At 39.0% G+C, this 13536-nt stretch overlaps 1 protein-coding gene across 9 annotated transcripts in view; it reads right to left on the bottom strand.

Annotated features, from left to right (window-relative positions):
* Window positions 1-108: 108 nt before the first annotated feature.
* plce1 (phospholipase C, epsilon 1) overlaps window positions 109-13536 on the bottom strand; it is a 101098-nt gene continuing 87670 nt past the window's right edge. For 7 of the 9 annotated variants that reach the window (XM_065242727.2, XM_065242731.2, XM_065242728.2 and 4 more), the window contains 11 exons: window positions 13284-13415; window positions 12630-12923; window positions 11349-11512; window positions 10844-11105; window positions 10359-10477; window positions 8570-8698; window positions 7293-7472; window positions 6711-6869; window positions 6418-6630; window positions 6191-6311; window positions 109-1747 (listed from right to left, as the gene is read on the bottom strand). In XM_065242727.2, the coding sequence (XP_065098799.1) occupies window positions 1605-1747; window positions 6191-6311; window positions 6418-6630; window positions 6711-6869; window positions 7293-7472; window positions 8570-8698; window positions 10359-10477; window positions 10844-11105; window positions 11349-11512; window positions 12630-12923; window positions 13284-13415 (1916 nt within the window). In that variant the 3' untranslated portion in view covers window positions 109-1604. Of the gene's footprint in view, window positions 1748-6098; window positions 6312-6417; window positions 6631-6710; window positions 6870-7292; window positions 7473-8569; window positions 8699-10358; window positions 10478-10843; window positions 11106-11348; window positions 11513-12629; window positions 12924-13283; window positions 13416-13536 lie in introns of all 9 variants that reach the window. The other 2 variants (XM_065242732.2, XM_065242733.2) reach the window with 1 other exon arrangement.

The following is a 13536-nucleotide window of genomic DNA, read 5'->3' as shown; positions in this document are numbered from 1 at the left end:
TACAAAATATATTTAAAAACTCATTTTGGTGCCGTTTATTGGTCAAATGTCTTTTCTGTAATTATTGCTGTACACGTGTGTGTGTATATATGCATAATTGAAATACAGTTTCACCAAAGAAAGTTTTATTAAGCAGTTGGTGCAGGTTGACAATAATAATTCAGTACTGACACCACAAAATTAACAATACATTATTTTACAAGTGCTGAAACCAATGCAATAAAACATTTAAGATGCTTTTTAACCCCAACAAGACAAACTGTCATTTCACTTTTGAAGGATCTTGGTCAAAATAAAGCAGTAGTGGAAAATTCATAGAAAAGACAACATGTAAAGTAAAATAGTGGCCCACAGTAAAATAAACACGATTAAAGTCAAAGTATTTAATACCTAAAGACAGATCTGAAAATCTACATTATACATAAATACAGTATATGAACAAACCGGAGCAACATTCATGCCCCTAAAATAAATAAATGTAGATTTCATAATTACCTCTCATTTATATACACAATGTACAGCCAACCTGGGCTATAAATAAATTATATTATGAAATATTTCAAGAAAGAAAGAAACGGGCGCATTGAACTGAACACTGTTGAAATCACGAGAATAACAAAAAAAAATGACATTACTAAAAGAAACAATCATGGGCATCGGTTTCTTATAGGGGATCTATAAGATTAAAAGCTCAAATTTTACTTGGACTTTATTTAAAATATTTAAATGCGACTTAAAACCTAAAAACTTGATGACCATGATGGTTTTCATTCTGTAAATATAATTGTACTGCAAGTTTATGAATTCAATTTGATTGCCTGAACAGCACATTTCACAATCATGTTCAGTTTGTGCAAAAAAAAAAAAAAAATGTAAATGTTAAAAAACAATTAAAGGTTCAAGAAAAGACAAGCAGATAAGGGTTTCATCCAACACATGGGCAAAAACAGAAAATATTTAGTTTTTTTCTGCTGTTGGTCATTAACATGCAGCAAATGTGCCATTACATAAAACAACTGCTGTACACACACTGAACCAAATCAATCCAATAAAAATAGCCAATAAAGGGGTGTAAAGTAAAACTGGCTCAGAACGATAACCTCTTCTAACAAACTGTAAAGATCTGGGGACATTTCATTTACTTCAGTAATCCAAGAAACAACACAAACAATGTGTAAAACCACAAAATACAATGTAATGCATACAAATGCATTGATCCATTGCAGTACTGTTAAATCAGGACCACAAAAAAATAATACTACTGCAAACTCCTGCCTTTATCTCACTGTCCATCAAAATAAGATGGGTCTCAACTGAAGAACATCTGCTGAAGATCATACAACCTAACAGCCCAACTGAAGAACCTCAGCTCAAGAACATCCAGCCCAAGAGATCAGATGAAGAACATCTCTAACTGCACAGCTCAACGGAAGACTGTCTATGCTAGTCAAACATCTCTTTCCAGCCTTGTATTCATCATAGCACATGCTCTGAACACACGTTTAACAGTGTAGTTCTTAGTGATGAGCACTTACAGGTGAACGCTCACACATCATGTCAGAGTAGTGAACACTAGAGAGGGCGCTGCTGCTGTAGTCCTGAATTCATTTGTGCAGCTTCCAGTTCCACAGCAGTGAGATGAACCAGGAGGAGGCTGGAGGTTCAACGACACACTTGGAAACACACGGCCTCTGAGAACACAAGCATTCCTCCATCATCCCAGCCTTCAGCCCCATTGACACGCATCCTACAGAGACAGAGAGAAGAAAGAGAGAGTGTTTGTGAGGTAAATGAGGAGACTTGAGTTTTTGGTTTAGTTTAATGAGCACAGCTCCCTCTAACTCCAAGTCATGTGACTAAAGTAAAAAATATCACAACAGGACCATTACTAAGTTCATTTTCTCTGGTGAATTATCATAATTCCCTTTCAAAACAATCATCTGATCTTTCAAAACCATGATGACGGGTGTGTTCGACTTTATACAGATGAAATTAAAATACAGTCTTGATGTATTTGATGTCATGCGTTTGCTGGTTCTTGCAATGCTGCATGAAATCGACTCACCTTTTCTCTCTTTTCCTCCAACCAAACATACCACACCATATTTAAAGGACAAGTTTGGTATTTTACACTTAAAGCCCTGTTTTCGGATTGTTTATGATGAAATAGAACGGTTTTGACTGAAATTTGGACATATGATGCTGGCATGAGAATTTTTCTACAATGGCTGCATAGGTGCACAGGAACAATCCTTCCTAAAATGCATTAAAGGCTCTCTAAGCGAATCTGCGTGACGTTAGTTATTGTTGACGTTTGAAACTGTTTCTAACTCCTCCCCCTCCCCCTCCCTTCCGTGCTTTCATGAACGCGCCCAATCCCCACTCCCAAATCCTTTTTGTCGTTTATTGGCTGGAATACTTTGTTTTGTTTTGTGATGCTAGGTTTGGCCACTTGTTGATATTGCCGTTTGTGAAGCCTGGGCTGTCTACAGAGATCTTCGCTTAGAGCGCCTTTAAACTTTCGTTTACAAAGACGTGAAACTCACCGAGTGGTCAGGGGTGTTCACTTATATGCTCACACAAAAATCGCTGCAAAAGATGCTTTCCAACAGGTTTATTTTTGTCCAACTCCATTGACTTGTATTAGATGTGCTGTGAGGTACGGTATTTCTCCACGCCGGGAACGTTGTTTGTATTCTTGCAATTGGCAAAGGTGGATTATCGCCACCAACTAGGCTGGAGTGTCTATTATTCAAGCTCTCAGCGGAAGAATGTACGGGTGTGAGGCGTTTGGAAAAATAGGTCCACAAGTTTACAACGAATGCTAAAACACCTGTTGGAAAGCATTTTTTTGCAGCAATTTTTGTGTGAGCATATCAGTGAACACCCCTGACCACTGGGTGAGTTTCACGTCTTTGTTAACGAAAGTTTAAAGCATTTTAGGAAGGATTGTTCCAGTGCACCTATTCAGCCATTGTAGAGGTGGGAGGTGAAACAACAAACACCCGAAAATTCTCGGGCCAGCATCATATGTGAAAATTTCAGTCAAAACCGTTCTATTTCATCATAAACAATCTGAAAACAGGGCTTTAAGTGTAAAATACCGAACTTGTCCTTTACAGAATGATCACGTGACTTTAATGTTCCCATGTTTTCCATTGCAGTTTTGCGATATATTCCTTTTTCAAATTGACTGAAAAACCACCTCACCCAAGTGTAAAAACTTTTTTGACAAATTGGCATGTATAACTCAATTTGATATTTCAGTTTGTGCAATTTAAAGGGTAATGAAAACGTGTCTAATTACTCATTTGTATTTATATGTTGTTATGATTGTCTGTAGGAATCCACCACTACAAAACTTCAGTGCCGATACAGATATTCCATTACTTAAGAGTAACATCAATATCTATTGGTATTGGCAGATATAGTTTAACTTACATCAAAATAATAACGTTGTGAAATTCTAGAAGTGCATACGCGTACAAAATAATCACACAGTTTAATTATATTTTTTTTTTTGGCTTTTAGGATATAATCTGACCTGATCATTGACTGTTTTTAAGCAATCAGCAGATACAGATTATAGGCCAATACACTTATCAGAGCACTGCCATGTGGTTCCCAACCTTTTTCACTTCAAGGCCCCCTAGTTGCAAACAATAATAATTGAGGACCCCCACTCACTCAATTTTTTCCACATAAAATTAAATAGAACTTGGAATGACTTGTCAGATATAGTATATTTGCTAATAAAATGGCCAAAAAAATAAGAAACATCTTGATTGTTGCTTGTTTTAGCTTATTTTAATGCTTGTTTTGTCCAATTTTTTTATAATTTTAAGTCACCTCAAGGCCCCCTTGGAAATCTGCTGAGGCCCCCCTATGGCCCCCACCCCCTGATTGGGAAACACTGGTCTATCGGACAAGTACATTTGACCTGTCCAAGTAAAAAGGTACCTGCCCGTAGAATTTTTTTATTTCAGCCTTGTCAATTTGGTTATGCCTCATCGATATAGAATGTTATATCACAAATACTGTAAAAGCAGTTATTTTTAGCCTGGGTTTCCCCATGCTGCCTTGCGCACAAATTTATTCAGGCTGCAAGTCTAATATGGAAACCATGGACCTATTTTTACCCAGAAATAGGGAACCAATCACAGAATGGGGAGGGGCAGCAAGACGATGACGACCTGTATGCGACACACCGAAGCAGTTTTGTTTATCCAACATGGCAGCAGACGCAAAGTTACTTTTCGATGCAGCCTTAGATAGTGTTCTAAGTAGTTTTGAACGCAAGTTTATTTTAAAAAGAGCAACTTTTGGCGTCAAACAATTTCATATCCAAGACATAATAGCCACTGTGTTTTATAGGACCAACCTGCTAGGCATCGTCGTCGACAAAGTACAATTAACTTATAAATGGTATTTATTAATATCTTATTACACGGCTCTCTGGAATGCTTGATTCTGATTGGTCAGTTGAGACATTTGCAGGTTCGTTCTTTTCAAATAATAACCGCCCCAAAGTAATAACGCATAGCCGGTTCTACTTGTATGTTTAAAATCCCTCCGCGCCAACAAAGATTACTGTTTGGCGCCATCTTGTGACAAACACTGGACAACCACAATTAAGAATGGAAAATTTTGACATTAATTTTAACGTAGGAGAGCTTACTGTGACTGAACTTGACAAAATAGAGCATGACAGCTACGAAGCCAACACACAAAAAAATACAGAATGGGCATTAAAACTTCTCAAAGACTGGCTAAAACAGAAAAAATGGAGACAGACAAGTATGAAGCAGAGGATCTTAATAAGGTATTACAATCATTTTATGCATCTGTGCAAAGTTTCGCGGAAGGATAAAAATGTTAATTTAAAACAAATATGCCAATAAAATGTTTCAAATTCATATTCATGTCCAGTTTTTTTTCTTATGTGGCAAGTAGCCGTGTAATAAGCGGGATAATGTAGAGGCAGCCGGTAGTTATCGCGAAATAAGCCCCTTCAGTGTGATTATTTCCCGATAACTACCGGCTGCCTCTTCATTATCCCTTACATATTGTCATTATGCCTGTAGCCTACCTACTGTGGTTGTCACAGTGCCACTAAAATGTGTTGCTTTTCAATATCAATACAATATACATCTACCGGTTTAGTTGCAAAGCTTTCAGCTGTGTGCACATGTACATATAAAAGTTGTTGACACTTGAATTTATGTCGCTCTACATACGTTATCTGGTATAATTGAAACGATTGGCAATGAGGTACTTACAGACAAATTTGATAGACATTCGTAGCACCCAATAAACGTCTCTGGGCAATCGTAAACCACGCCTCAACCACGCATATGGTTCCCAGACCACGTCTCATTCTCTATGAGACTGGTCTGGTGTTAGCCAGGCTAGTTATTTTTATTATTTGTTTATTTTTTGCACTGACATTTTCGTTTTTCCCATAGATTTACAGTTTATTTGTGGTAGCACATCTGAGGAGGGGATGGGTAAATAATGGGTAACTAATATACGGTCAGGAAGGATGCAGAGCTGCGCACAAGTTACAAAAATGCTGTGCAGACGTCCATACGAAAGTCTGTCAAATATAATCGGCTTAAATGAGTGGTCAGGGTCGCAGCAGAGCTACTGATGCCATAGGTGTGTGTACACAACCCATTTGTTACTTTGACAAGTTACTAGTAAAATTCTCTGCCCATCCAAAACATTCACTTGTCATAAACAAGCGTTAATGTCCTGCATTATATCACAGATCAATAATAAATGCATGAGCTTAAATACAAACATGCAGATATTCAATCTTACAATGAACAAAATCTGATAATAACCGTTAGTAAATATACAGTCATTTATAAACAATACATTCACGTCAGCATGCCTTTAATTCTCATCACATCACATCAGATCAGATCATTCGCTTCACATTTAGACTCAGCAAAGATAATCCATTCTGTGTTGTTAAATGGTGTAAGTAAAGAGTCTCTTTGACGCAGATCAGCAAGATTATAAACTTGTACACCAAATGTAAGACAGTAAAAGTGAATGTGAGGTTGTAGTTTGTGTTAATATGTTGTTGATACCTGTTGTGAGTCACTGCACACACACACACTGCAGTAGCGTCTTCTTCATTCTGAGAGCTCACGCAGAGGACATGCAAGCTTCTCATCCTTACTGTGAGTCGTCTCCTGAAGCGCCGGACCGTTGGCATTCACCATCAGACTACGACTTCGACCTGTCAGCTTTCTCAGCTCGCTGGCGAATGACACACCCTTACGCCTGTCATCACGAGCAATCTGAAATCATCAACAACAATACAAAACAACAAAAAAAATTGTTTTAAAACAACAACCAACATTTTTTTGAGGGGGGATGTAATGATTCTTTTAAATAAGCAGACACCTGCTCTTTGAGTTTTAGGATGAAGCGTCCGGCTCCTCTCCAGCGACTTTGAGCCTGAAACACGCACTCTTGATCCTGCAAGACACGCTGACACGCTTTCCCCGACGAGGACTTCTTCCCTGTCGCGTCTTTAGTCAGCTCTTCCATCAGGACGTAGTCGCATGGGTTTGGGTTGCTAAGGATGCTCAGCGAGTATTTGGCTTTGCTCAGGGTCTACAACAGAGAACAGAGTCTGAGCTGCGCAGACAGGATTGACATCATATCTTCATGTAGATGTGTGAAGATCTTCTCACCTGTTGGATGATGTCCTGAGCTGTGCTGTAACGCGGGGCTTTGATGACCGTGTGAGGCTGTTCAGGTGAAACATCATGGACCTGCACTAGAAACGTGCCATCCTCTGTACTGCTCACCTCTTCAGTAACCTCCAGCAACCCATTCTTCTCATTCATGTTCTGTCACAAACACCACCAGAGGGAGCAAAAGAGCAAGAATGTAAAAACAAAGATTTGTGAACATCTGCTTCTGTGAACACCTGGTGCGTGGATTATGGTTAAAACTGTTTTGAAGAGATTTACTGCGTTTGTACCAGCTATTATAGAAACCGCTAACTGCACAAATTATTCCGGTCTTTCTGGATTTCATAATAAACATTAACTAGCCAGTCAAAACTGCACACGTGTCACTCATAATTTGACTAGCATTAGCTTTAGTGGCTCATTGGAGGTCTTACACCAAAAAGATGGCAGTGCCCACATTTACATAAAAAATAAGGTGGATAAACGATCTGTGCCACAGGCAAATCTCTATGATATCAAAGTGTAGAAAGGGTTAATGTGAGATAGTGCTGTATAAATAAATAAACCATAGCACTTTACCTCCTCTCTGGTCCTCAGGTTTATTCTGCACACATATCCATCATCCAGCTGCCAGCTCTGAAGAACTTTCAACAGCGTCTCATCACTGGACAGAGGACGTTCATGAGCCGCTCTCTTCTCTCTAGACAGAGGCCGTCTCTCCTCCATCAGGAAATATTTAGAGGAACCATGTGGAAACAGCTGGTGAGAAAGAGAGAGAGAGATTGTATGCATTTATGTGATCAACACAGATTCCTAATGATATACTATATTGATATTATTCATCCAATGAGCTTCTAGGATTCATCAACAATAGCTGCATTTCCATTACCCTTTAAATTGCACAAATTTACATTACAAATTGAGAACAGAGGTTTTTCAGGCAAAACGCCATTTCCAGGTCACCTGACCCAAGTAAGTCACATAATTATTATTTAAAGGAACAGTATGCAAGAAATGTATATCAATTAATCATAAAATGGCTCTGATATGTCACTAGACATTACGAAATAATTTTCATTTCAAATACTTATATTACTGGTCAGTAGTCTGGCCAGGATATTGCCATTTAAAAAGTGGAGTTGCAGCCCTCAACTGATGTTGATGTTGTCATTTTGTGTATTGGCCACAGCTGTGTGATTGCAGTACCAGTTTTAGCCACATGTTTTGTGATTGCAACACCAGTTTTGGCCACAATCCTACATACTGTTCCTTTAAGGATGAAGCAGTATCTACTAAAACCTCCCAGATTCAATACGTGTCTGCCCGCAAGTATAAGAGGCTTTCCTTGCCAATAATGTTTGGATAACACCAGTGGTGTAGTGCAGGGTATACGCAGGTATAGGGAGTATACCCACCTCTTTATTTGATGGCAGGGGGTATCCCCACTTCTACTGGGGGCATACATTAAGAGTATACCCACTTCTCCAGACACCACTACACCACTGGATAACACACATACATCTCTTGATTTAAAATAATGTACTATTACCTCCAAGAAACACCTACTGAATACAATGGCACTCCTAAGTATAAGGGGCTTTCCTTGGCATTAATATCTGTTGCATATCATCGGTTAATGGAAATGCCACCATTTCGAAATGGTCTTTTGTCGACTTTTAGAAAATAATGCTAAAGTTTTATGCAAATCTGCAATGGAAAAGCAACTATAAATGGAAGAAATTATGTAACCAGACAGATATCAGACAGGAGGAGTGTGTGTTTATATCTACACAATCTGAGTGTTGTTACAGTATACAGTGTATGTGTTATATATGGCTGATGTGTGTTGAACTTACAGACTCCAGGAGTTGTTTAGCTGTGGTTTGATCATTGACAGACACAACACTGAAGGGTTCAGGACCTGGGACTCCATGAACCGTCACCTTATGATGCTGAGCGGCTCGTCTCTCTTCTGTGCTGAACATCTGACAGTAAACACAGACGTTACAGATCTGTTAGACATCCTATAGACCAAGAACGTATCAGGTAACTTTCACATGATTTCAAGGTCTGGAAATGACACGAAAACTTAGGAGAAATGCGTTGTCCAGCTCCGAAATATTAATTTGGCAAACAACTGCTGTTTGTGTGAGCGATCTTATAAATCGACTTAAAGGTGCCAAAGAATGCCTTTAAATAATATGTTAAATTATTCATTGATGTCTACACAGGTTTGTGGCTTTATTAAGTGCAAAAATTATCTAGAGATGATTTTACATGTCCATTTACAACCCTAGGATTTGCCTTTAGAATGAAATGGTCTATTATTACCTAGGGTGACCATACGTACCATTCTTCCCAGACGCATCCCGTCCAGAATTTCGGTGCGTCTTCCAGAAGTCGTATTTGTTGACCGCATACGCCATTCAGTTAAAAACATAAGATATACAATCGTAGTTTCATTCTTACTTTAAAATGTAACGGTTGCTTTTCTGTAATAATAATAATAATCCTCTATGACGTATGCAGTCAACAAATACGACTTCTTGAAGACGAACACAAAATCCTGGACAGGATGCATCTGGGAAGAATGGCACGTATGGTCATCCTATTATTACCTTATTTGAAAGGGTCATGAATAATAATGTTGAGCTCTGCTCTGATTGGCTGTTTCACAGAACAGCTCCTTCAGTAGCTCTGTGTGTGTTTAAAGAGTAACTAGACCCTAAACCAACTTTTTTTAGTTAATGATCTGTAAGAATGATGCTTTATTAGTGCTGTTCATTGATTTTAGTAACTTTTTTGACATTTAGATATAAAGTGTTTCAATACTGCAATATATGGTGTAAAAATGTCTGAGTGCTGCCCTCTTCAGGTTGAACGGTGGCTATTGCAGTTGAATTTTCCTATTGGATGTTGGGTCCAAGAAATGACTCGTGACGTAAGCAGTTTCAAGCTCACCACGCCCTTGTTACGATCTCACCACACACTAAGTTCGTCCCCTCTATCTCTGTTGGGATCTGCCCACTTTTCTTGCATTTTTCAAATATTGCCAGTGGGTGGAGTCAGGCTCTGACCAGGGGTTTAGTTACTCTTTAAACAGAACATGTTTGAGCCTGTATCAGATGAAGATACAGATTTTAAGGACGTTACTGAACCAGAGAATAAAATATGGTTCATATTTTTTATCCGCTTAAAAAATCGCCATGTTTTATTTGGTGCCACCATACTTACTCGTGTAACTACTCATGTAACAGTCTTTAACTAGGGAAAACATGGAAGTGTTTGGTGGCTTCTAAATCCATCCGTTTGGATCTTAAGGAATGAATGGGGCTAGGCTAAATGCAAACACATTCACGACGCGCTGTGCAAAGATGAATTGCATGCATTGAAAAAAGATAGTTGAGGTAAGAACATAGTAAAATATTGAAAAACTATGGTGTTTTCCATTAATGCACTTATCTTAATAAAATAATTTTGACCGACATTTATAATTTCTTTTGGCTGTAGCTCAAAAATTGACCATGTGCATTACAACTCATTTTGTCGGCATGGGTCACAATTGTGAAAAGCGCTATATAACTACATTTGAATAGATCTGAAACTTCTCAAGAATCATGAAGAACTTCTGAAGATCTCTCTCACCAAAGATGCAGGCTGAGCTCCTCCAGCAGAGCTCTCCTCTGTCCTGCGACTGAAGATGAACAGACTGGAGATCTCCAGAGGTTCATTGTGCTGGTTCTTCATCTGCACATGTCTGTAACCTGATACGATCAACACAAAGATAAAATCTTTTTTTCAGATCGACTCTTATATGTAAATGTAAATCATTTGCATGATCATAGACATGCACAGGTGCTGAGGACCTACTTCAGCATACAGACATCATGATAAATTAGGTGTGCAGAACAGGTGAAACTGTTAGCTAAACAATTTTCTTCTGTTGCTTTAGCAGTATGTTCTGGTTCATTATCTAGCTATAGCATGAAGTAGCAGCCAATGAGAGATGATGATCATCAGTGAAGATGCTTCACCGGCTCCTAAGCTCTCATAAGAACTGTGAATGGAAGCTGTACCTGTCATTGATTTATTAGGGTTACAGATGGATGGATCTGTATAGGTTTACTCACCTGTTTTAAGGCTTTTGATGGGTAAAATCCTCTGAGCCGTCACCTGTGAGCTGTTATTCTCCACCACAGCCACACGCAGAAATGCCAAATCCTCAAAGTACACATTAAACAGAAAGTGCTCGTTCCACATGGGGTTCAGCGTGTTGCGGTGGATAGGTTTGGTACGGAAATGACAGCTATCGGCCGGCATTCCCAACACTTCCACTTCCACATAAGGACTGGCGTTCGAGTTCCCCGGACACACGTTCTGTCCTGACACGATCTGTGTGCATTTGGATTCATTAAACACATTCATCAAACCTTGTAGTTCATTATTCATTACATTCACAGGTAAATCTTGACTAGTCTCTGACACAAACTGAATATTAGTAATCTCAATCTTTCAAGAGTTGTGTTTACAGCGTTGTGAGTGACATTTAGATACATTACTGCTGATCTCATCTTTGTATGTCACACAGATCAGTAGTAATGATAAATATTGATTCTGAATGTGGTCGGGACTCACAGTGAGAGAATAGAGGGCAGGGTTTATGTTCTCCAGGTCTCGGTCCAGTGGGCAGAACTGCTGATAGAGCGGACAGCTCGGGTCCCGCAGAACCGCTGGTTTAAGAATATAACCACAGCGAGCATTCGATTCAAACAGAGCCGAATTCAACTGCATGGCCAGATCTGTGAAAGCACGACACAAACACACCATTACAGACATCTTGCATCATCACCACCTTCTACAAGATGTTAAAGGTGCCAAAGAATGCATTGAAATAATGTTAAATTGTTCTCGGATATCTACATGGACGGTTTGTGGATTTATTAAGTGCAAAAATGATCCAGAGATGGTTTAACATGTCCATTTACAACCCTAGGATTTGCTTTCAGAATGAAATGGTCTATAATTATCTTATTTGAAAGGCTCATGAATAATAATGTTGAGCTCTGCTCCGATTGGCTGTTTCTCAGAGCAGCTCCTTCAGTAGCTCTGTGTGTGTGCAAACAGACCTTATGTTTGAGGCTATATCAGACGAAGATTTTGAGGAATAAGCAATTGTATTGAGACTGTTAATGGACATTTCTGAGTAGTACGTTTTTTTCATTATGGACCTGCAAAACGTAACTGTAACATTAATAATAAAACTTTAGGATTAATCAGCATACAGCGCTAACTCAGCAGTCACAACTTTGTTTTTAGCATTTAGAATCACACGTTTGAGGCTCACGATATACCACCATGTAAAGGACTATTAGTATTTATCTAGTTTCACATTCTACAGCACCTTTAAAATGATCTCAACACCATCTTTTATTATATACATACTCTATGACCACCATCATAATGCAATACTACCAATAGTAAAAAATATTGAAATAAAACATTTAAATTCTTATTTTAATAATGTATAATAATGAATAATAATAATAATGTACTCATATTTTACATAGAATATGTTATTATGTAGTTTTTTCACGAATACTACAGTACCAACTGTTTTCCTGGAATATTTATGAATAGCTTTATTTATATATTTTATGATGATTTACACTGAACACTTGGGGGTTATTTTTCAATCACAAATAAATGCAGGGGGGAAGTTTTTCCCTAATAATCAAATCTTGCAATTACACTTAATAGGATTTACTTAATATTTATATGTTGTGATCACAAGAGAGTTGAGGTCAGCTGGAAACCACAAGATGACACACAATTATGTTCAAGCAACATATAAACATCAATGTCTTATATTAGGTGACACAGCGAATCTGCTGCTGCCGGTAACACTGAAATCTTTACCATCAGTCTGGTAATTGAGAGCGACCAGTTGAATCCCATGCAGCCAGAAGAGCAGTGGATTGGGATTGGCCGAGTCGATGCGTGTGGCGGCCGGATACGTCCTCAAGAGCTGACAGCTGGTGTGCTGGATGAGTTTTTGTGAGTATCGTCGACACAAGCGTTTGGCTGCGTTCTCGTTCACAGAGGAGATGTGATAACATTTTGGTGTGCGGATGATGGCACTGAGAGATGTACTCGGACTCAGAGCCTGCGGCGATTGATCTTCCCAGCTCATACGAGTGCTGTCCACGCTGGCTGCAAAGGAAGCAGAACACTGCAGATCTGAGCTTTACATAAAGACCGACGGTCAATCTTTGATGTTTATTATAGTCACATCCATCATGCTTTTCTCTAGTGTGCACACTTCTGAGACACAGACGTACAGTTCATACTTGATGGAAATCTATTCAAGTGTTTGTGTGTGTTTGTGGACACATGTCATGTCCATACTTGAACTGCACAAACTCATTCTCTCATCAGAGCGTTGGTCACTGGAAATATTTTACAGAAAGGAATTTAGATGCTCTTTCGATGGACATTAAAAATCATGGAAAACTTGAGTGGATTTCTCCCACGGGTCTCTAAGTGGGTGTTCTTTGCCCCTCGCACACATACCTTTTCCTGGAGCTCTGATCAACGTCACAGACTCCCCGGGGCTCCCGCGGGCAGGAACGCTGCCAAAGATGGATTTCCGGCTTTTTCTGTCCTTTCCCCTAGCAGAGGCTGATGGGGAGAGCGTGGACAGGCCTGGTTCCCACACAAACATACACATATGTGAAGTCTCTCTAGATTCACTGTTTGTATAAGCTTTACCTTGGGGACTATTAAGAATTTCCAACAGAGCCAAACACCTGATTTTAATTTAAAA

This window comes from Paramisgurnus dabryanus, chromosome 1 (assembly GCF_030506205.2).
Source record: "Paramisgurnus dabryanus chromosome 1, PD_genome_1.1, whole genome shotgun sequence".
NCBI classification, from domain to species: Eukaryota; Metazoa; Chordata; class Actinopteri; order Cypriniformes; family Cobitidae; genus Paramisgurnus; species Paramisgurnus dabryanus.
The sequence above is the reverse complement of the archived record's forward strand: the minus strand, read 5'-3'. Positions and strand labels throughout refer to the sequence as shown.